This window comes from Cebus imitator, unplaced genomic scaffold, assembly GCF_001604975.1.
Source record: "Cebus imitator isolate Cc_AM_T3 unplaced genomic scaffold, Cebus_imitator-1.0 Scaffold193, whole genome shotgun sequence".
Taxonomy (NCBI): Eukaryota; Metazoa; Chordata; class Mammalia; order Primates; family Cebidae; genus Cebus; species Cebus imitator.
Genome location: NW_016107508.1, coordinates 3,219,070 through 3,242,790, shown reverse-complemented (window position 1 = coordinate 3,242,790; position 23,721 = coordinate 3,219,070). Strand labels below are relative to the sequence as shown.

Here is a 23,721-nt window from a genome sequence, read left to right as displayed (position 1 = left end):
TCCTATTTGGCCTGATTTTCCCTCTCACCAGAGTTGGGCACAACCACCTCGGCACAGAGGCTTCCCTGAGGCAGTACACAGAGCAGAAGGCACTGCGGAGAGACCCATTCTCATCTCGTCATCCTGCAGGAGGAGTGAGGGTACCCCCCAGAGGAAGGGTGGGGCCCCACAGCACATGGCAGAGCTGGGACTGCAGCCCCACCTCCCTGGTTCCGGCACCTGTTCTCCGGAGCATGCTGGACCCTGGGGGTGTCCTTCCCTGGTGGCTCCTCTCCTCCCCTCCTCACCCTCCTTCCTTTGAACCAAGCTCTTGGCCCCAGCGCCCATTCCCAGATATCTCAGATGCTTCAGCCAGTCCTGGCCTCCCTGGAACCAGCCACTGCTGCCACATCCCTCAGCCTGGGGGTCATTCAACTTCCTGACACCCACGATGTGGAAACTCCAAAAGAAATGTCTTTATTCTTTCAACTTTCTCAATATTTACAAAGAACAAGAAGAACAACAACTGAGATTGGCTCACACAGTGGGTGGCAGGTGAACAGATGTGTAACTCTGGCTTCTGGGGTGGCGGGAACGAAGGGCACCATCCCCCCACCCATGTTTAGCACAGGGACAGCAGGATGAGCTGCTGGGCCCTGGCCTGCTTGGGGAGGGGCCAACCAGGCCCAGCCCCACAGCTTCCAAGGCTGCAAGGCCGAAAGGTGACTGCCTGAGGAGCCTGGCCCCAATCCTCCCACACACACACAAAAGGAAGAGGCCACATCATGGGCCAGCCACCTCCTCACAGGAGAGCGCCTTGGGGACCTCCACACTCCTGCAGGCCAGAGGTGGGGGCTGAGGCCCTCTCAGCCCGCCTAGAGGTAACCAAAGACGTTGAAGATGGGTGGGGGCATGGCCGGCTTGGTGGGGATGGGTTTTAGCACCATAGGCCTGCACACCTTCTGCCCCAGGCCGTCCGCATCCTTGCAGAGGTACGCCAGCTCCCCGGGAAAGGTTGGGCTCTTCCTCCACAGGCCCAGGCTGGGGACAGGACTCTGAGGCAGGGCCCCCAGAGGGCCTGGGTAGATGGGCTGTCCATGGTACTGGAAGGGGCAACAGCTCCAGGCATTGACGCGGCCCACCAGGGAGACCCCCGGCATCTTGAGTGACTCCTTTTCAGCCAGGGCGCTTGGAGACATGGACACTGAGGCAGTCTCAGGCCCCAGGGGCTCCAAGCCCTTGCAATTTTTCTTAGCCTCATAGGGAGGTCCCTCCCTGGGGCCCAGTCCCCCCTCCAGCCCCACATGGTAGCTGTGGGTGGGCCTCGGCTCTTCCCAGAAGGAGGCAGGCAGCTGTCTTTTCCTCATGGGCACCTGGCCAGGCCGGGCAGCTTCTGGATGCTGCCCCTGGGGGAGCTGCTCCTTAGCAAGACATTCCTCCCTGCAGGGGTTCCTCAGCACCTTCTCCTTGCAGCCCCCACCCCCGCCAGGGCTGGAATCAGGGCCCAAATCAAGGAGCAGCCTCCCGGGCTGGTTGTCAGGCCCCCTTTTCAGGTAGGGCTCTGTGGCCCTGCCCGGAAGGCCCCGAGGGAGCCGGGAATACTTCTGAGAGAAGCGTTTGAGCTGCTTCTGCAGGTACTTGCGATGGTCCACGGAGCGTCGGCAGGGCGCAGACTTGTCCAGGGCTGCCTTGATGTCGCTGGACGCCAGGTTCACGAAGTTCAGCAGCATCTTCACATCACTGTCAGATGCCATCACCAGGGGGCCACCGCACGAAGCTTTCCATGAAGAGGGTGGGCTCTGCTGTTGGCTGGCAGCTCCGGGGAAGGACACCGAACTGACCTGGGGGACATAACAGGCCATCGGAGTCTCTCCAAGCAACCACACCCAGCCCTCCCAAAAGACCACAGCACCTGTCTGCAAATGGTGTCCCCACCCCAGCACCCCTCAGCCCTAAACAGCGTCCTGGGTAGAGGGCTGCGGGTGCAAGTGGCTGAGTGCTGTCTGCACACCTGGAAAGCCGCGGGCGCTGGCACAGCCCCGTCCAGCCAGCTTGGGTCTGGTGCCCTCCTCTTGCAGCCAAGGCTCAGAAAGGTCAAGCAGCTCACCCAAGGTGACCCAGCTACAGGTGGCATTGCTGGGGGTGGCACACGAGACCCCGCACTCCCAGCCTGCCCTGTTTCCCACACGCCATGGTGCCAAGGTGTGCAACTTGCCGGTGAGGTGTTTATTCTCTGAGCTGAAGTGACTGCTCCACTTTAAAGCAAGGCCAAGCCCCCTTCCTCCCTGGTGGTAGCCTCCCCCTCCCATCACTCCCGCCCCCAGCCCAAGGAGCACAGCCCCCCTCTTCAGTCCCCACGCTCCACCCCCAGCTCTCACGCAGGACCAGGCAGGACCCCTGTCTGGCACTTAATCGAGACCTGCCTTGCGGGCTGATCTCAGGCTGTGGGCAGTAGGGACTCCCCCGAAGAAGCATCTGCAGCAATTTCATGCCTCCTCCGCCGCCACCCACGCACCTCGCCCCTCCCCCCGGCCCCAGCCTGCCCCACACCCGCCACCCAGCCGGGCCAGAGCCGCCGGGCCTCCACACTGACCAAAGGTGCCGGCCGGGGCCCGACCAACGTGGCCCGGCAGGTTCCCCGCTGCAGACCTGGGACAGGCCCCGGCACAGCCGGCCGAGCTCCGTCCGGCTGGAAGCAGTTGTGCAGCCCTTGAGTGGGCTGAATGGAGGACAACTCCCCGGAGCTGGGGGGCCCCTCAGGCCAATCAGGAGCGCCTCTCCAGATACAAAGCATCCCAATCAGGCGGCGGCGCCCCGTTCCCACATTCTTTGCCGTCACAAATTGTCACCATGGGGACCATCACAAAAAAGACAGCTCCCAAATGCAATCATTTCCCGGTAAATTTCTACCCTTCAGCCCCACTCTCCTCGGACTCCACGCCCCGCCTCCCCTTGACCTCGGTTCCCTAGTTTCTTAAGGGGGTGGGATGTGTGTGTGTGTTTAAAATGTCCAGGATGGAGAAGGGGTTGGGCCTGGTGGAGACGGGCTTGCAAACCTCCCCCCAAAGACTCCAGGCCTACAGCTGCCATGCTCCAGTGCAGACAGACAATCGGACGGGGTAAGCCGGGGCGGGCTGCTTTTCCCGCTGTCCTTGAGTGTTGAGTGGCTCTCTCGCTCTCACTCCTCTCTCTATCTCTGCGTCTCTCTCTCTCTCCCCCTCTGCCACCCCCACTACCCTCTCTGCCAGGATCCCCCAGGGATCCGGCATGGAGGACCTTCGAGGTCGGGAGGTGCGCTGATGCCTGTCGGAAAAGGTGGCCGAGGAAGGACTCTCTAACGAGGTGCTGGGATATCCATGGGAAGGGAGCTGGAGCTCTCAGGAATCTTGTCTTTATGTTTGCTTCCTCAATTGAGCTGCACAAAGCCTGAATTGCCCATTCAGCGCAGCCGGACAAAAGGTTGGCGTTGCACGGTCCCCTTGCATTTGTAGTCAAACAGTTAGGGACTTAAATCGAGTCGTCATGATGGAGAAAGAGGTGGACAAAGCCCATAGAATTGCCATCAGCAAACATTTTCCTGTGTCATATTAGCCAGTTTCCATGGCTCCCCCTGGCCTGTGGACAATGGCACAAGTTTGCACACTTGGCTACTGTCACCGTGCCAACGCTGGCGGGGCTGCAAGCAGGGCTTCTCTGAGCGAGCAAGGGAGCCCAGCATCGGCGCTGGCCCTGCCCACTAACTGGCCAGAGGGAAGGTGAGGCTGAAGGCGAGGGCGGCTGCCTGGGAAATGCTAATGGTCGCGCCTCAGTGCCAGCCAGCTCACGGGCCCCTCTCACTCCTTGTCATCTTCTTGCCCAGGCTCAGCCTCCTCTTCTCCCCTCCTCCTCTCCTTCCCCTTCCTTTCCTCTTCCCCTTCTACCGCCTTCTCCTCCTGTCTCCCTCATCAGCCAGATGGCTGATGGTCTACGTGCCAACCAACACCTCCATACTACAACCTAAGATGCCAATGACTCCTCTCCAGAGTCTCCCCGCCCAGACTGGGGGCACTGGCAGGGCAGGGCCAGGGCTTCCAACCAGGAGTGATGGCCCCACTCCTTCCGACTGGCCAATAGGCAGCTGCTATGGCCTGACTCCAAGCCATCCCCCCTTCCCCCAGCCTGAGGGTCCCTACAGGCAAAATGAAGAGTTTGGAGGAGATGGCCCAGTGCTGACAAGCTGTAACTCAATTTAGGGCCTGAAAGCCAGCACTGTATTCTTCTTGCCCCTACCCTGCTGCGGGGTCGGGGAAGTGTGGACCAAGATGGAGGTGCTGCTGGACTGGAGACTCTAGATTGTCGGCCACTGCGTGCCCTGGGGGGTTGCTCCTACCTGCAGCAGCCTGTGTATGGGTGAGAGCCAAGCCTTCCTCATTTTGAGAGCCAGACATGTGCGGGCTCTATGTTACTGTAGCACGTCCTGGCCCATCCTGACTGGGACAGGCAGGAAACATCCTTTCTGTTCCAAAATGCCTGGCACACATGGCTGGAGAGAGCGCCCTGAGGGCCCATGGCCATCAGGGCCAGTCCCCTGCTGCCTACGGCGTGTGGCCGGTGTGCACAGCCAAGAGTTCCAACCTCTCTGGCAGCCAGTACCTGACCAAGTAACTGCTTGCTTCTCTGTGCTCTGCCCTTTCCACCCAGGTTTCTGCACTCTATGTGGGCTGCATCTTTCCTGTCTCTGGAAGATCTCCTCTCTTCTAAGGGCATCAAGATCTTTTGGAGCCACTCAGCTCGGCTCCCAGCTTCCTCAAGATCCCATGGCACCTGTAGCCCTGCCTGCCCGTTCTGCACTGCCCATTTGTGAAGCTGTCTCTCCTTTCTTAGCCAGTAGTGTGCCTCCCCACCAGGGAGGACTCCATGGGAGGTGAGTTGATGTCTTATAAAACTCTCTCCATAGTTCTTAACGCAGACTCTTTTTCCACCAAACACTTTTTGAGGAAAGAGAGGAGGAAGAAAGGAAGAAAAGAGGGAAGAGAGAAAGGAAGGGGAGAGAAAAGTGGAAGAAAATGGATTATATGTGGACACACAGCACATGCCAACAGCTACAAGAGCCGTATTCGATGACCACACGAAGACCTCACGCGGCCGCTCCGTGAGAGTGGCGGTGCGTTTGCCCCTGACAAATGAAGTAAGCGAGGTTGAATTGCTTTCCCAAGACCGCATAGCATTAACCAGCAGAGTTTGAACTTGAAGCCAGGCCCGTCTGTGTGCAAAGGCTGAGCTGGATCTGCCTCGCCACATGGCCTCCTGGAGCACCAGACCCTGCCTAAGTGCTGCCGGCTGAGAAGACCAGATTTTCTCCACGCGTCCGGCATTCCACTCTTCTAGCCCAACGTTGGAACTTCCCGGCTCAGGAATACGGGGAGCTGCAGCTTTGGGAAGTCAGGATCGGGGAGAGAAGGCAGCTGTGGCTTAAGGCCAGGCCTCTGGATACCTCTGACACAAGGGATGGCTCCTCTGTGTTTTTCTGATTGGCCATATAGGCAGGAGGAAAGACAGCAGTAATCATGCGAGTCATGAGACTCTCGCAGTGTTCACTCATTATCTGCCTGCATCTGGGCGGGGAGGGGATTATTTCCCATTTACAGTTGGTAACACCCCCACAGAAGCCTCAAGCGTGATTCTTGGGCCGAACTCAGCCAATCCTGTCCTCTCAGCAATTCTTCAAGGCCCAGCTCAAACATCCCCTCCTCCAGGATGCCTTCCGCCAACTTACAGCGTTGTTAATAACACCCTCTCCCATGCCTGTGTGCCTGGAGCCAAAGATGAAGTTTAACCTCCCAAACACAGAAGGCCCTTTGTAATCTGATCCCTACTACAGCCTGGCACAGAGTAGCTTCTTACTAAATGTTTATGAGTTAAATACTTTGCCCATTCCACTGAACAGGACTTTTCCTGTGGACTGTAAACAGCTGCTGCCTTTTTTTTTTTTTTTTTTTTTTTTTTTTTTACCCCACCCAGGTGAGCTGAGCCCACCAGGTGAGCTCCAGGAGGGAAGGGAGCTCGTCTGCAGGTTTCTCTCTTTATCTCTGGCTCACTGCCACCTCTGCCTCCCAGGTTCAAGTGATTCTTCTGCCTCAGACCCCCGAGTAGCTTAGATTACAGACACGTGCCACCACACCCAGCTAATTTTTGTATTTTTAGTAGAGACAGGGTTTCATCATGTTGGCCAGGCTGGTCTCAAACTCCGGACCACAGGTGATCCACCTGCCTCAGCTTCCCAGAGTGCTGGGATTACAGTTGTGAGCCCAGCCTAAAAAAACTTCTCTTATGATCATAGGACAGTCATCCAATGAATGGAGTCCCTGGAGAAACTATCACCTGCACCCCGAGGAGTTCACCTGACTGCCCAAGTTCACCCGTTGGCAGCCTAGCATGTCACCTTGTGAGTTAAAATGCATTTGAATGTATTTGTTTGTTGGTACATGTTTGGTAATGTTTTAAATTGCCAAAAATACCTGTTAAAGGAGATTTTACATTTTCATACCTCTACAGGAAATTCAGTTCCAAAAGATGGGCCGACTTCTCATTTTAGAGATGACGACAAAAGGCCCAGAGAGGGACAGTGATTCATCCAAGGCGGCAGAGCCAGTCAGGAAGAGCACCCGGGAGGGAGCCCCGGTCTGCTGACCCCACCGTATTCATTCTCACACCTGATCATATGAGTGTAAAGTTCTAGTTGATGGAAGGACATGACATATATTGTCCTTTGTTCTTCCCAGGTGCCATGATTACTCTCTTTAATGGATGAGGAAATTGAGGCACGAATGGGCTTGGAAACTTGCCGAAGTTCCCACCGGCAGTAAATGACAACGCTGGGGTGGGGATGATCCTAAGATGCTGCTCCCACCGACAGCTGTGAACCAATGCGAGGGCCCATCTTCCACCCAGGGCCCGTGCTAGCCTGGAGCTGCAGACTCTCCCCAGCCACCCCTGCCCAGGAGAGATAGGCCTGGCCGACCACGCCAGCTCGGGAAACATAACAAAAGCCACGCAGAGGACAGAGCAGCCCGGCAGTGCCTCTGTGGATGTGCGACGTAGACATCACAAGATGATTTATGTAACTTCTTACATAATGACAATATTTCTATCAAAAACCAGCCCAAGGCAGGCTGTCAGCCGTAATCAGAACGGACGTGCTTCTTGCTTCCTGAGAACAGGAGGCATCGGGTCAAAGCAAACCCCTTTGGCTGCCAGGCTAAGGGCTTCCTGACCTGCTGAACTTGCCTGGTGTGGCTGTGTCCTCAGAGGAGGCAGAGACCTGGTAATGCCCCAGAGGAGTCACAGCCCGGCTCAGCCAGCCCCATCACCCCTGGCTGCAGCCCACCTCCAGCGACAGAGACCACTGTCAGTGTGATCAAATACCACACTGGAAGAGGTTTCAACCACATTATTGTACCATTAGAGGGAGACTGGCTTTGGAGATGAGATCTTTGAACTCAGCCCCTACCTGGCTGTGTGATCTTGAGGTAGTCACTCACCCTCTCTAGGCCTCAGTTTCCTGGACGAATTACATCATCAATTCTTGACCTCCATGCTGAGCACATGGATATGGTGCTAGCATGCCACAAGTCGGTGCTACTTATATGTGGCAAATGATTTACTTTTTCCTAATATAAATCAGTGCGATTCAACCTCATCAAATCAGGTAAGACCATGTGCAGTCCCCCGTGGGTTCTTGAAAGGGATATGAATGAGTGGGGTTGGAGCTGGTGAGTCTGCGAACTCAAGCCCCAAGAAAAGAGGACAGCCCAGCCCATCTTCACCATGTGGAGTCTCAAGAGGGGTGGGGTTCAGGCAAATAGTTCCATGTTGAATAACAGTGGTACAAGCAGACCTCTGTGTCTTGTTCCTGATTTTAGGGGAAAAGCTTTCGGTCTTTCACCATGGGATGGGATGTAGCTGTGGGAATTTTGTAGATCCTCTTTATCAAGTTGAGGATACTTTCTTCTATTCCTAATTTTCTGGCAGTTCTGGTCATGAATGGATGTTAAATTTTGTCAAATGAATTTTCTGCATCAATTTACATGAACATGTTTTTTTTTTCGTTAGCCTGTTTACAATTTTTATTATGCTAAGATATAACATCAAAACATTTACTATTTTAGCCTGACTTTCTTTTCCTTCCATTCTTTCTGTTTCTTTCTCTCTTTTTTTTTTTTTTTTTTTTTTTTTTTTTTTTTTTTTTTTTTTTTTTTTTTTTTTTTCCTGTGTACTTAGTACTCAGTTTTTTTGGAGACAAGGTCTTGCTCTGTCACTGCAGTACAGTAACACAATTATGGCATCCCGCAGTGTCCTGACATCCTGGACTCAAGCAATCCTCCCACCTCAGCCTCCCAGTAGCTGGGGCTACAGGTTCGTGCCAACACACCCAGCTAATTTTTAAAAATTTTTTGTAAAAATGAGACCTCACTATTTTTCCCAGGCTGGTCTCCTTTCATAGAAAGGAGATCTCATTATTTTTCCCAGGCTGGTCTCCTTTCGTAGAAAGCAGATCTCACTATTTTTCCCAGGCTGGTCTCCTTTCATAGAAAGCAGATCTATATATTTTTCCCAGGCTGGAACTCCTGAGCTCAAGCAATCCTTCTGTCTTGGCCTCCCAAAGTGCTGGGATTATAGGCGTGAGCCACCACACCTGGCTGCATTTTATTTCTGATGTATCAATCTATAGCTTATCTCTTTTTGTCAGTCTTGCTAGAAGCTTGTTAATTTCATTGATCTGTTTAAAGAATCAGCTCTTTTTTTTATTTTTATTTTTCTATTTCTTTTTCCGTTTTCAGTGTCATTGACTTCTGCTTTTGTTATTTCCTTTATTTTTCTTACTTTGGGCTTATTTCACTTTTCTTTTCCTGAGGGGATGACTTTGATCATTGATTGAGAGCTTCCTTGTTTTCTAATGTAGGCCTCTTAGTGCTATAAAATTTCCTCTCAGCACTGCTTTGGCTGCATTTCACAAATTTTGATATGTTGTGCTTGCATTTTTGTTTGGCTCAGCGTATTTTTGTTATTTTCTTTGAGATGTCCTGTTCGACAACAAGAAAAACCTATGTGAGTCTTTCTTGGCAACAAGAAGACCTATGTTGGACTTTTCTGGGGAATTTATAATGCTCAACAAGTGGTTCTAAAGCATTTAATTAACGCCTACTATGTACAGGACATTTTCTGAGGTGCTGGGAATAGCAAAATGAATACGAAATCCATTCCAACAGTCTTGAAAATAGTTTACTGACCTCTTATTAAATGCTGAATGATGTTCCAAAAACTTCATGTGTATTAACACCTTCATACTGAGGTGGATGTTGCTGTTGTGCCTATTCTACACATGAGGACACTGAAGCACAGGTTGACTAAGTGACTTGCCCAAGACCCTACAGCCAAAAGGGGTGAAGCTGGAGTGCAACCCAAGCCAATTACTGTGGTTTTATGATTAATCATCACGATCAGTAAGCTCCGAGCCTCCTATTCCTCACCCTTGAAGTGGAGCTATGAGTGGTTCCCTGGCGAGTTACTGATGAGGACTAAGACATCAGCCATGAAAATCAAACGAACACGCCACCCGGTTCATAATCGGCGCCCTTCCCTCACCTCCGCCTGTACCCTGGGCTGGATATAATGACTACCCAGATGAAGCCATAAAGAAGGGCTAGTGGGACAAAAATGACACGGCAGTGTCTGTGCCCTGCGGGACGTCCTAAATGGACCACCGCCCCACATTCGCACCTCTGCTCTGCACACTCCACCACCCCCACACGTCCATCACCTTGACTGTGTCTTCCAGCACTGATAGGCCTCGTCGCTCACCCGGGCACCGACCAGGAATGAAAAGTCTGTTTGATCTCAACCGTCACCTCTGGTTCGATTGGCGATGGCTGGCAGGTGCCCTGTGGAGAGATTCCGAGGGCTCAGCAGATAGAACGCTCTGATCAACTAGTGATGTCTTCCCTGACGGAGAATGGAGATGAAGCTGGCTGTGTGCCAAGTGTCCCTGGATCCAGTTCAGAAATACAGGGTGGAAAGCCAGGGATGTCAATACTTGGTGTTCTGGTGATCCAACTTTACAATTTTAATCAAGGGATTGGAGCCCCTGGAGAAAAGCAGTGACTTATTCAAGCACACATTCCTATGACCAAGATTCAAGTTTTCCACCTCCCAGGCCAGAATTCCTCAGGTCCGTTCAATAGACATTTGTTACTAATTTCAACTCCAAGCCAGGCACTGACTTAGATATCTTAGATATCACTGACATAATAGCTATCTTACACATCTCATAGTGTTTATTCTCACAACAACCTTCTGTGATAGATCCTAGTATCATTCCCATCTGGCAGATGAGGAAACTGGGAATCAGGTAGGCTAAAGAACTTAACAGCTAGTGAGAGGCAGAGCCAAAATTCAAATCCTTACTTCCTGATTCTGAACCTGGGATCTTTCTAACATGTTGCTTTGTTTCAAGAGTAAGAGGCAGCAGTGATGGCAACAGCCATAGCTGGAGTCAAGGCACCGGGACAGAGAGTGTTAGGCATTTCGGAGAGCAGAGACAGTGAGAAGTTCAGTCCAGCGGGGGAGAGGTCGCTGCAGGGAGTGAGGTGAGATAAGGTTAGGTAGAAAGGTTGAATCTCTCATGTATTTTTCTGCATGGAATAGGCATGTAATACATGCTTAATGACTGAATGACTGACTGACTGAATGAATGAATGAACAAACCAGAACATGGAGTAAAATGGTTGGTTGGCTCCTGAGTCATTTGGGAGCTCCAATAGCCAGTCATAAAACAATCTGTAAACAGCAAGTGCATCCTCAGTCCCTGACTCCCACCCCTCTGGTCACACTGTCCCTCAGGTATGTTGCATAAACAGCATACCCTCATCAGAGAGGATCCCTTGCCTCCTGGGATGGGGGTTTCCAAAGGAAAGGTGATGGGGCAGGGGTCTAACTCCCATTGAATACTGCAATTCCCCAAGAGTTGGATATTTGCCATCTCATTTAATCCCCACTAAACAAATACAACAATGAGTCAATAAAACGTGAGATGGGTATTGTTCTCCCCATTTGACAGATTCAGAAACCGAGGATCAGGGAGATAGAACTCTCTCCTAGTCACTGAGATAGGTGGCAGAGGAGCTGGGGTTTGGGCTCAGCCTGTGTCTACAGCGCCCTTAGGGGAAGGTGGGGTCGGGGGTGGGCATTGTGCCCTCTTGCCTTACAAATTCCCAGCCCCCTCCCCTGCCACCTGGAGTACCTGTCCTACTTGAGTAATAGAAGTCTCTTCATCGGCATCTATCATTTAGCTCCTGGCCTCTGATCACAGCTGTCTGTAACCCAAATCTAGCCCATAACACACTTTTTCAAAATTCTCTGAATATGCCATCATTCCTCAGGAAAGGGGCATTTGCATCATCAGCCAAAGGGCCATCCTCGCCTGCCTTGGCATTCCGTTCCCATGCTCCCTGACTCAGTCCTGGTGGGGCATGCTGGGACTATGAAGAATTACTGCCATGAGTACTGCCGCCCCCTTACCTCCACCGAGGTGAGCTCTCCTAGACCAACATTGGCCCCTTGGATGGCATTCCAGTGCCTGGCACATGGTAAACCCCTTGGAACATGTTTGTCACCCACAGAGGCAACTCACACACCTTAGGAGTTAGACAATTGCATTTTGCTCCTGCCTCCCTCATCTGGGCAGTGATTTCATCTGTGTGGGCCTAACACTTCTTATCTGATAAGCTTGGCAGAAACAGTGCCCAACTCCCGGGCTGGGGCCCCTTCCCAACAGGCTAAAGGATGAATTGGGGTTGTTTTAGCTCTGCTGGTCTGGGGTGGAGGGGAGACTGGGAGGAAGAGTGTAAGGCAGGGGAATAGGGTCTGGAGGCAGGGACCCTAGGGAGAGTCACACTGACTTCCTAGAACTGAATCAAAAGGAAAACCCCATCTTTCCACACCAAATAACAAGGATCAGAGGCTGCTCCCTTAAACCCTACCCGTTTTCCCACTATGTTGCAGATGAAAAATGTAAAGTACCTCTGATCGATCCCCTCCTGCCACCAGTCAGACTGGTCATTTATGTAGGGTGTAACTCTATATAATCAATGGGAAACCTCCAGAGGGCACTTAAACCGTAGAAGATTTGCAGCCAGTGCTCGTGAGCCACTTGCTCAAGCCTGCTTCTACTCTATGGAGTGTACTTTCGTTTCAGTAAATCATTGCTTCATTCTGTCATTGCTTTGTTTGTGCATTTTGTCCAATTCTTTGTTCAAAATGCCAAGAACCTGGATGACTCGTAGTCAGGACCCTCCACCGGTAACAAGCATGTAGACAATAGATAAAGGAGAAGACAGGGAAGTGTCAGACTCGGGCTTGAGGGCGCAGACCACTCCCAGGGTGAGAACTCTTGCTGATTTTTCAACAGATCTCAGCCAGTCCTCCCCAGAGCAAGAAGCATGGCGGTGGATGTGGGTTCACGTGTGTTCAGTGGAGCTTACAGTTGGGTCTGTAGCCACATCCCCAGGGTGAGGGTCCCCAGATGAACCCTGACCAGGGCCTAGTCAAGCAAGAGCCTCTTCTCTCCCCCTTCCCTCTTCCATTGCCAGTGATTCCTCTAACCTTATCCACTGGTCATCCTTCACCAGCCACATCCGTTCCCTTGCTGTTCCTCAGGCACCAGCCTCACTCCCACCCCAGGGCCTTTGCACTTGCTGTTCCCTCTTCCCGGAATTCTCTTCCCCTCGCTCAGTGGTTGCACAGTTAGGCTCACCACCTGTTTATGTAAATAAAGTTTTATTGGAACACAGCCAGGCCACCCATTGACATACTGTCTACGCTGCTTTTGCCCTCGCACAGTCGGGTTGAGGGTTGTGACTGACCCCAGAGCACACATAAAGCTGCAAGTACTTACAGTCTGGTCCTTTATGGAAAAATATTGCCAGCTCCTGCCCTGGATACTTGCACAGCTCAGCCTCCCCCTCTTTTCTGTCTTAACTCACTCACTAGTGTGGGCTTCCCACCCCCCATCCTCACCTCTTTCTCGGCTTTTCTCCTCTCTAGCACTGAGCACATGAGATCTCTGGGCATTGACTGTGCTTCATTGCCTGACTGCCCACCACAGCACAGGTCCCGCAGGGAGGGACTTGGATTCTTGCTTCCTGCCGTATCCCTATGCCTGGAACAGGGCCTCATGCACAGGCGCACCCAGGAGATACACTGTCAGTGGATGAGTGCTTCCTACTCTGAAGCAGGGGCCCAGCCGATGCCTCTGGGACCTTGCCTCAGTTTCTCTTGCCATGCAGCCAGGGTCTTGGCAGGTCTCTTGCCAGGTCTCTCCCCAAGGAGGTTGAGTCCTATCAGAAATGATCACAGTCCCCAGAAACACCCAGCCTGGCTTCAGGGGAGCCCTGCACCACGTCCATTTTATGAGGCTCTCATTATAGTAAAAAAAATGTTTGAGGTGATGCACATCCCAAGTACCCTATCTGATCATTACATAACACATACATGTAGCAAAGTATCATGTATACCCGTAAAATATGTGCAACTATTATTTATTATAGATCAATAAATGTTTTTAAAGACATGCTAAACCAGGGGGGCAGAAATGATGGTATTTTCAGTGTTGACATGGAACAGAATTAACACATTTAATGCATACATTCACTGCTACATTTCACTGTTAGAGCTCATAGATAGTTACAGAGTGTATTTTCAAATTAATTAGATGTTATTAACAATATTAAAGTTTACTGGAATATTAATTTAAAAAGAATTAAAATCTATGTTAATTTCAGTATTAACAGTGACCAGAGAGACACAAAGCAGGAGTTGGAGAGTCCCTGTCAGTCCTGTCAAATGGTGATCTCATTTGGAAGGAATATCTAGGGCATGATCCCTCCCAAAAAATTCTAAAAGCTGTACGCTGGGATACAGGCTTCTGACTCCCTGCACAGAGCTCCCTGGAGCAGGACAGGAGAGGATTCTGCTCTGGACCTTGGCCAATGCCTGAATCTCCCCCTCCCCACACAGCCCTGCTCTGGGGCCCGTGACCTTCCCATTGAATGCTGGCCCATCCTGAGCTAAGGTTCTGAGTCTTTTAAGCCATGATTAAGAGTGTTTATAACATGTATTTCACGGAGACACACGGGGCCTCAGTCTCACACACGGAGTCCTCCAACAGGGCTATCAGGTCCTTCCTGGTAACCCCACTGTACAGAGGAGGAAACTGAGACACAGAGAGACTTGCCCAAGTTCACACAGCTAGGAGTTGGCAGACCTGAGGTCAGAGTCCACATCTGTCCGAGCTCAGGGAGCTCCTTGACACTTCCCATTGGTCTCTTCCTAAGGGCCAGCCCTACACAGATGCGCCAGCCCACAGAGCAGCTGGGAGTGATATTTATGAACCTCCTAGGCTTGACCAAGTCACCCCTCAAGGGCCCCATTACCTCAGGCAGCACATCTGAAATGCAGATGTGCCAGGTAAACTGAGGCAGTGGAGAAGAGATGGGTTCTGGGGTCAGCAGGACCTGCTTTCCAGACATGGCCCCACTGCTCTCCCTAGTGTCCCTGTCACTATTGCTGTAGCAACCTCCCAGAACTCAGTGATACTGATGGGCCAGGAATTCAGAAAGGGCAGTGGGAGCCACTTATCTCCATCTGCAATGTCTGGGGCTAGAAAGACTCAAAGACTGGAGGTGACTTGACAGCCAGGACCGAAGCCATCTCCAAGTCCTCCCCACTTCACGTCCGGGCCTTGATGCTGGCTGTTGGCTATGACCTGAGCTGGCCTGCCTCTGACACAGCTCCAGTGGCCTCTCCCTGTGGCTTCCTGGCTTCCTTACAGCATGGCGGCTGGGTTCCAAATGTAAATATCTGAAGAGACAGGAAGTAGAGCCTGCTACCTTTTTATGGCTGGAGCCCAGAAACCCAAATCAGCACCATATCACTTCCACGGTATTCTCTTAGTGAAACAGTCACAGAGCCCAGATTCAAGAGGAAGGGATGTAAAGCTCACCTATCAGTGGGAGGAGGGTCGAAGAACTTTGGAGCCATGTTTATTTTTTCTTTTGTTTTTAAAAAATTCTTTTTCTTTGCTTCTTTTAAAAAACTTTTTTGAGGAGCCATGTTTGAAGACTGCCACATTCCGTGACCATGGGCAAGTGGTTTGATCTCTTGAGGTCCCAGTTTCCTCATCTATAAAATGGGGATAGTGGTGTCCACATCAGAGGGCTGTTGTATGCAGTGACTCATGTACAAGCTGAACTCTCAGTTAATAGCAAAGTCAGACCTTACACCTGGGTCCTCAGGCCCCACAGCCAGTGCTCGTGATACCACCCGTCCTTCAAGTTGGGGCACACGTAGTGCTTCTTCCAGGCCTGGGGCAGCTGGGGGGACAGTTTACCTGCAAAGTCCAGTTAGGATGTAGACAAGCCTTTCCACACATTCACTCAAGAACTATGCCTTGAGCACCTACTATGTGCCAGCATTTTCTGGGGTTACAGCTTTGATCAAAGGAAGATCTCTGCCTGGGGAAGTTTCTGCCTGGGGATGTTAGTTGTACATTTGAACCTTGTATTTGGAAGGCAATGCAGCCCCTGCACAGAGCAGCCTCTGGGCCCTTTGTTCTGACAACAGCGTCTCTGCTTCGTCTCCATCTATTCCCTGCTCCTAGCTGGCCCTGGTCCTGTCCAACTAGGCAGGACTGTGGGGCAGTATCCTTGCCAACTCCCAGCCTGGCCCCCTCCCTTCCTGCCTATGATCTATCTATCATCTATTCATCCATCTATCCATCCATCCATTTATCCATCCATCCATCCATCCATCCATCCATCGAATCCCCCATCTATCTACTTACCTACCTATCACGTTTCTGTTGTTTTCATGGCTTATTTTTCACCAACCACTTTATAAGATGAATATCCTGGGAACTCCAGAAGCCTTGGGAGGACACAGGAGAGAGCTACCTGTTCCCTGGGATAGTTCCACATTGCGCAGACCCCATGGGACCTTAACACAGGGCTGGGCTTCTGAACCAGCTTCCTTTGGTCTCCAGTTCCTAGTGGCAGTAATAGATGTGATATGTATATGCTGGGAGGTGAAGGTGCTTGTCAAGTCTTTTTTTGTTGGTGGTTTAAGTTATAATTCTAATTATAAATGGTTGCACCATGTCCCTGCGGCCATGAATGATGACAGCCCCAAGCCCTCCCTGTTAGCCCAACTCTGCCCATTGAGCCTGCTCCAACACCAGGGAGCCATGCTAACTCAAGCCCAGCCACTGGAGCCCATCTTGGCCGCACCCAGCATGAAACCTGCTTGGAACTCTGCCTCGCCTCAAGTAGCCTCTGGCAATAGAAAGCGCATGTGTGCTAGAGATCTCCGAGCTGGTTTGATTCCCAAGCCTATGCCCTGACCTTTACTTTGCCTCTCTGAGCCTCATCTGTCAATGAGGATAATAGCGTCCTCTTTGTAGGCCCTCGTGAGAGCTGAATAGCCAGGAACTCACTCACACTCAGCTCTGGGCAGATCTTCAATAAATGTCCCTTTCCCCTCTGAGAAGCACACAGCCGCACCTTTGCTCAAGCTGTTTTCTCTACCTGGATGGCCCTCTTTCCTCTCACTCCCTTATTCACTGTCAAAATCAAACTCATACTTCAAGGGCACATTTAATATGAACCCTATTTCCAAGACTGTTGAAAAAAAGAAAAATTTTCTTTTAAGCAAGTGTCTTGCTGAAGACCAAAATGTGAGATGTGTTGGAGAGATGAGCTGTGGCTGCGACTTGGATGGCTGGGGTGACAGCCCCCCTCTTCAACCCCTGAAGCCTATCTGCAGGAAGATGGAGGCTCTGTAGAATATCTTAACAACAGGGACTGGGTCTGGCTTATTTCTGGGGTCCTGGCAATCCAAGTGGCTCAGAGTAGGGGCTCAGAGTGCTTTGGAGTTAATTGAATTAAACTGAGTCACGTGGAGTTGGGAGGCAGATCCTACCAGACAAGCAGACATACTTTTTTCCCTGATCCCAGCCTCATCCCCAAAACTGGTGTGCACCCAGAGCTGCCCACACCTCCTGGCCAGCAGGGGCCTAGAGGAAGCTGCAGGTGGCAGCCACCAGAGGGACCCTGGCCCACTCAGTACTAGGAGGCCAGTGCTCTCAGCATCCCACAGGCCTGCCCTTGGAGTCCCTGGTGCAGCTGGGCTCATGGACACCAGACAAGACCAGAGAGGCCTCCTAGAGAAACATGCAAGGATTGGTTTTGGTGGCCCTGTCACTTCCAAGGTGAGACACAAAGGAACATCTTTTCAGTGGGAGAGTATTTATGGAACCAGGTAAGATAGTAATATTGACTAATACTCAGTGAGTACTTACTATGTGCCAGCCACTATTCTAAGCATGTGGTGTGTTAATCAGAATTCTCCAGAGAAACAGAACCAACAGTTCACATGCACACAAGGAGATTTATTAGAAGGAATTGGCTCACGTGATTGTGGAGGCTGAGAAGTCCCACAATTCACTGTCTGGAAGCTGGAGACCGAGTAGAGCCCGCTGTGGAGATTCCAGTTCAGATCTGAAGGCCTGAGAACCAGCAGCACTGAGGGCAGAAGATTGATGTCCCAGTGCAAGCAGTCACCGGCAGAGAGCAAATTCACTCTTCCTCCATCTTTTTGTTCTCTGCAGCCCCTGAACAGAATGGCCGATGCCCACGCACACTGGGAGGGACCATCTGTCTTACAACCCATGAGCAGGTACTATGACCAGCCCATCTTAAGATGAGGAGGCTAAGGCACAGAACAGTGAAGGGCCTTGTTGAAGGTCACAGCTAGTAAATGGCAGAGCTAGATACAAACCTCAGCAGCCCACCTACAGGGCTACTGCCTCCACCTGTGTGTGACTTTAATTCCATGCAGAATGGACCTGTATCATCAGGCTGTTTGGTGTATTTATTCACCCAGCCCCGACCCCTCCATCTTCTTCAAGAAGAACTGGGCTAGATCCTCTGCTCATCAGCCTCAGTGTAGGGTGCTGGGCGTGACAGAACCTGGAGGATAGGCTGATGGGGCAGAGGCTGGAACAGAGGAAGGGAGGGTGGGCTGGGCTTCAGGAAGCCCACCCTGCTGGGTGGTGCGGAAGGGATGCTGCAGGGATGAGAGATGGGCTTAACCAGGTGGGATTCGGCGCCAGAGGCCTCACAACTTGTTCACGCCAACACCAGGATTTGAGCCCAGGTTGTTGGGGCCCAGTCCCTAGGCATGACTTCTGCACTACCGTGGCCAGGGAGGGACAGGAAGGATGGGTTCCTGTGCCCATTAGGAAACAGACTTTATAGGGTCAGATATGGGAGCATAAAGGAGGAGAAAAGTTCAGGAAGACCTGCAGGCTTGGGCAGGTGGGCAGGTGGTGGAGTCACACGCTAAGAAGGGGGACCTTGCCCTGCCATGCCCTTCAGGGTGATGGTGACCATCGGATGAGACGGGGACACTAGGAGGTCTGTGCTGTCATAATGATGACATCGCACTTGAAGAGCACATACAGTTTTTCCTCATTTCCATTTCCATGTCAAAATTTACCAGTCCTGTGTCCTGTTTCCTCCAGACCATTGCTAATCTGATGAAAAGGCTTCCCCATGGAGGTAGCATAGGAAAAAGGCCGGGTTCCCTTCTCACCTTTCCCTCTCATTTTGTCAGGGACCTTCCTCAGGCAAAACCTCAGTCGCTGTTATATGTGGGAAGAGGGAAGGGCAGGGTCAGCCTGGGAGGATGTGGTGGGATGGGTGCTCAGGGGTTGAGCACGCTGCAGATGGACCAGCCATCTTGGAAGCTGCCCTGTGTGCCAGAGCAGATGGACCACATCCTTGTCTCCATTGAGAGTGAGCCTGCTGTCTCCAGAGGCAATCAAGCAAGAATAAGATTGCCAGTTGGAGAGAAGATAGAAATGCAGATTTAAGTATCCGCGTGTGCACTGGGGAAGTCACCTGAGGTGACCTGTAACTTTCAAGGTCCACAGTCAAAGATGCTGGGATGCTGTGGGTTGCTGCGAATTGGAAACTCCTGGGAGTGCCCACAGAGAGGAGGGTCCAATCGAGGCATCTCCCTCTCATTCCCAGTTTGTCCACAAGACCTCACCTCTGGCGTGGCAGCCACTCGGACTGGCCAGTCCTTTTTCCATCCAGCACATTGCCATCTCTGGACACCTCATTTCCAGGTGAAGAAGCCAGATCCTCAGAATGTCAGGGCTTGCAGAACCTCAGAGCTCAGTCAACCAACCTTTGATTTTCAGAGGAGGACCCCAAAAGCCCACATGTACAAAAAGACAATGGCCTGCCAGTGTAGGAAAAGAGAACCCTGGTCCACAGTCTCTGCAGCAAGCAGCCTAGGAAGACAAACCAAACCTCTGTGGCAACAGGCCCGGAATGATCAGGGCTCGGTCAGTCCTGGTCAGCTTCCCTATTGTTGTCTACTGCTTCCAATTCAATACCAATGAGAGAAAGCCAAAAATGCTCCTAAGGCAATCAAATGAGATGTCCGGCTTCCAGCTAGCCACTCCCACTTCCCCATCCCAACAACCTCCAATCAGGGCACACCTGAAGCCTCCCCCTTTTCACTGTGATGCTTCCCCTCACCCTGCCTGCCTGGGAGTCTCTGTCAAATGGAAGTGACAGTGGCCAATTCCCTTGCCGTGGCAAGCTCACAATGAATGGCTTCTGTTTGATCTCCTTTGGGTTGTCCCCATTTATTTTCACAACACAGAGACCCAGAAGGGGATAGTGGGTTAAGGCCACATTCCAGGTCTAGAACTCAGCTCATTCATTATCACCTCAATAGAGCTTTATTTCTTTGACTCCCTCTATTATTCTAGGTAGAATTGACCGCATTCTCCCTCTTGCCTCTCAGTATCCTTCACACTCTATCTCGGCATCTTCCACACATGCGGTGGTTTTAAAGTATGTCCAAAGCTCTGTGATACTCATCCCTTTAAGAATTGGAGCCTAGTACCCCTCCCCTTAGTGTGGTCTGAATTTAGTGACTCTTCTAGCAAACAGAATGATATGAAGTGACCATCTGTGACTTCAGAGATGAGGACTTAAGAGGCTCAGCAGCTTCCTCCTTGCTCTCTCTTGGATCAACTCTAGGGGAAGCCAGCTGCCATGTTGTGGGGATGCTCAAGTAGCCCTGAGGAGAGGCCCATGTGATGAGGCGCTAAGAGGACTTGGGACAAACACCAATAGAGAATTGAGGCCTCCCGTCAGTAGTCATGTAAGTGAGCTATTCTGGAAGCACAGCCTCCATTCCCAGTCAACATCTTAACTTCAACCTCATGAGAGACCTTGAGCCTAGCTCAGCCACTCCCAGACTCCTGACCCACAGATACTGTGTGAGGTAATCAACACTTGTTTCAAGCTTCTAAGCAATCTGTTGCCATAGTTAATTAATGCAACATATTTCTGTGTTTTTTGGCCTACATGTCTGAGACATATAATATCCAATTTGGGACTCTTGAAAATAAGGCACCAGTAACTTAGGGCTCAGCAATGTTTGATGGACAGACAGATGAATGGATGGGTAAGAAGGTGCACATTTGAGGCACCCTCACTTTCTTTGGCTTCAGGGTTGGATGGATGGATGGATGGATGGATGATGGATGCAGAGATGGGTGGGTGGATGGATGGATGGATGGATGGGGAGATGGATGGATGGATGGGGAGATGGGTGACTGGATTGGCACTTTGGATAGTAAGTAAATAGGTGGGCAATTGAATGGATGAGTGGATGGATGGAGGTACGGGGGGATAGGTGGGTGGATAGATGGATGGATGGATGGATGGATGGTTGGATAGATGGATAAATGGTTGGATATTCAAGAACTGCCAGGCTCCTCAGAGGCAGCAAGTTTGGTGTGGGCAGTTGCAAAGCTTATAAAAAATGCCTGATGACATTTTTGTTCGACATGTTTTTAGACAATGGTGCCCTTTCTCATGCTCCTTAGTGGGAAAGCATAGCTTTGATGGCTAATCAAGTGGCAGTCATAATTTCTTCTCCTGTAAAGACTGTGCTTTTTGTCTATGAGGTTGCTCTAGGCCTGACTGCCTGTCAACTGTCTCTTTGGTTCCTATCCTGTCTACCTGCCAAGCCCCCACTGTTTCCTGTGAATCTCTTTTCTCCAGCAGACACCTTGAGTCACAGATAGCTGGAGATGGAAAGGACTTTAGAAACCGTGAGAAACACCATGGGCAAGGAGAGTGGGGAGCTCTGGAGCCATAAATCTGGCTTCAGACCCCAGTTCTGCCACTCACCAGCTAGTGGCCAAGGGTAAGTCATGTAACCTTTCTGATGCTCAACCTCCCTCTGTACGTGGCACCTGCCTGCCATCACATGTGGAGTGCTCAGCCCAGAGCTGGCCTGTGCTATGGTGCTAAGCACAGCAAAAACTCATCAATGTCACTGTCATCCCGAAGCCAAAATCCTGCCGTGTCGTTGGGAGAGGCTAAGATAACATGTGCAACGTGTTTAGCCCCACACTCCCGTTTGTGAGAGCTGTTCATCTCATCTGACACTCCAAGTTTGTTGTTTTTAGACAGTGTCTTGCTCTGTCACCCAGGTCGGAGTGCTGTGGCGTGATCACAGATCACTGTAACCTTAAATTCCTGAGCTCAGGCAATTCTCTCACCTCAGTCTCCTGAGTAGCTGGGATTACACGTGCGCCCCACCACGATGGCTAATTCTAAACATTTTTTTTTTACAGACAGGCTCTTGCTATGTTGCCCAGACTGGTCTCAACCTCCTGGCCTCAAATGATCTTTCTGCCTTGGCCTCAAAAGCTTTGGGATTGCAGGCGTGAGCCATGGTGCCAGGCAGACCACTTCATTAACCAGTTGAGGAAACGGAGGCTGAGAGGTGGAGTGGTTTGCCCAACGCAACCTGGTGAATTGGTGGGTGATCAGGACACGAATCCGACTCCAAGACCAGTGCTCTTCCCCTGTCTTCTGAACCCATTTTCTACACCCTTGGCTAAGAGGAAAATGTGGGATTGGCCTCTGAACACTCAGCTTTGGCCTCAAATGGCCACGAGAGGGAGCCCTTGGAATTGCTCAGGGCCTCCGTGCTTCCAGTGAAAGGAGCCTTTCCGCTGGTTCTCGAAGGTGCCCAGGCCAGTAGCCCCACCCTGCTCCTTCCCTCCCTGTGTCAGCACCTTTGAGGCATTCCAGACCCCAGCTTCTTTTCCTTCTCTACCTCCACCCTCCACCCAGAGCCCGGGATTGTCTTTTTCCTTTTCCTGAGTAGATTTGGGATCCTCAGAACGGCACGGTGGTTTTGCCAGGCAGGTGATGCACGTCTGAGGCACCCTGGCTTACTTTGGCTTCAGGGTTGCAGTGGCATTGTCTAGTTGTCCCTTAGCATCCACTGACACTCCCACCCAGCTATTCCACAGACTTCTGCTTGGCCATGTCGGGTGGGAGAGGCCAGGCCAGGGGAGGTGGAGGAGGTGGGAGAGGAGTTTACCTACCGTGTAGCCAGGAGGTGACATAGGTACAACCTGCAATGACAGGACATGGCTCGGAGTGTTAGCTGGACACAAGCAGAAGAGCTGACAGTAGGACCCTTGGGGACAGCTCTGGAGGCTGATTTGAACCCTAAAGGATGGGAAATAGTTGGCCAGGCAAATAAGGCCCACAAGTTCCTAAGAAACTGGGAGGAGGACCCTTGCATCTGGGTGAAGGTGCTACCTGGGAGGACACCTCTTCTCTGGACATCTGTAAAAAGGAATAATAACGCCTACTCTGTCTCCCTCATAGGAGGAAAGAATGTCTAAGTGCATATAAATGGAAGCAGGTTGGAAATTAAATACCATGCCCACCTCGGGATATATTTTAGCACCGGTGTTTTTCTCTTTCCCAGGGCATTCTCCAATAAGCATTTGCTGTGTCCCCCGGCACCCGCTTCTCCTGTCCTGACCTTCCTGCAGATGCAGTTTGGAGACCGCTCAGGTTCCCGGGTCACTGATGAGCATCCCTGCAGGCCTCCCACTGTCCTCCACTCGGTGGCCAACTCCAGCCCTCCTCCCTAGCTTGGCTTTTTCCATGAGTCATTTTTAAATCTTTGTATAAGGCCTATTTGGATAAAAACAGGAAGGCAGGCAAGCCAGCCAGCCCTGGAGGCCATCCCTGGGCTCTTAGGAGATGAAAGTCTGCAAACACGATCCCAGGTGTCTGTGCGCCAGCTGCTGACCAGGAGGACCTTGGAATCTGATGAATTCGGGACTGTTTGAATGTTGGAAATTCCCCATTGCCCCTTTCTCTAGATCTTTTTAGGCCACACAAATGGCAAGCTATTTCCAAGTGTCACTCTCGGAATAGATTCCTTCTAGTCTGGGGTGGCAGGGAGGGGGTGGAATAAGAGGTAAGCCTCCTGGTGCTCCAGAAGCCCCCTCTGTGGGCCCAGCAGGCCACCTCAACATCTCCAAAACCTGTGGTTCTTGCAGGACATACCCTTTGCTTCGTATTCTCCTGGGCTCACTGTGCATAACCAAGTGTGCAATTCTCCAGTTCTCCCAAATGCATGTCCTCCCTTGCAGGCAGCATTTTTCAGAGGACACAAGGCAGCTGCTTCCTTAAGGATCACCTGGGATCACATTCAGACTGGAGATGTTGCCAGAAGCAAATCCGCCTCTGGTCAACTCTGGTTGACCCAGGAGTTCCTCTACTCCTGAGGGAACTGCTGAGGGGC

General features: G+C 51.5%; 1 protein-coding gene and 1 long non-coding RNA gene across 9 annotated transcripts; one reads left to right on the top strand and one right to left on the bottom strand.

Annotated features, from left to right (window-relative positions):
- Nucleotides 1-433: 433 nt before the first annotated feature.
- Nucleotides 434-4,725, bottom strand: FAM181A (family with sequence similarity 181 member A). 3 transcript variants are annotated; one of them, XM_017547004.2, is made up of 2 exons: nucleotides 4,612-4,725; nucleotides 434-1,820 (listed from the first exon to the last, which is right to left on the bottom strand). In XM_017547004.2, the coding sequence occupies exons 1-2, from the start codon at nucleotides 4,723-4,725 to the stop codon at nucleotides 855-857; spliced, it is 1,080 nt and encodes a 359-aa protein (XP_017402493.2). In that variant the 3' UTR covers nucleotides 434-854. The 3 variants fall into 3 exon arrangements, with proteins under 3 accessions (XP_017402493.2, XP_017402491.1, XP_037601111.1); XM_017547002.2 differs by lacking the exon at nucleotides 4,612-4,725 and adding an exon at nucleotides 2,573-2,927; XM_037745183.1 differs by lacking the exon at nucleotides 4,612-4,725 and adding an exon at nucleotides 2,629-2,705.
- On the top strand, nucleotides 2,824-21,773 carry LOC108316864. Of its 6 annotated transcripts, none has more exons than XR_001830474.2 (4): nucleotides 2,824-3,098; nucleotides 17,678-17,883; nucleotides 18,685-19,201; nucleotides 21,740-21,773. It is a non-coding gene; the product is annotated as an uncharacterized LOC108316864 (long non-coding RNA). The 6 variants fall into 6 exon arrangements; XR_005203182.1 differs by having other exon boundaries at nucleotides 18,685-20,253; nucleotides 21,740-21,772; XR_005203180.1 differs by lacking the exon at nucleotides 21,740-21,773 and adding an exon at nucleotides 20,130-20,635.
- Nucleotides 21,774-23,721: the final 1,948 nt, after the last annotated feature.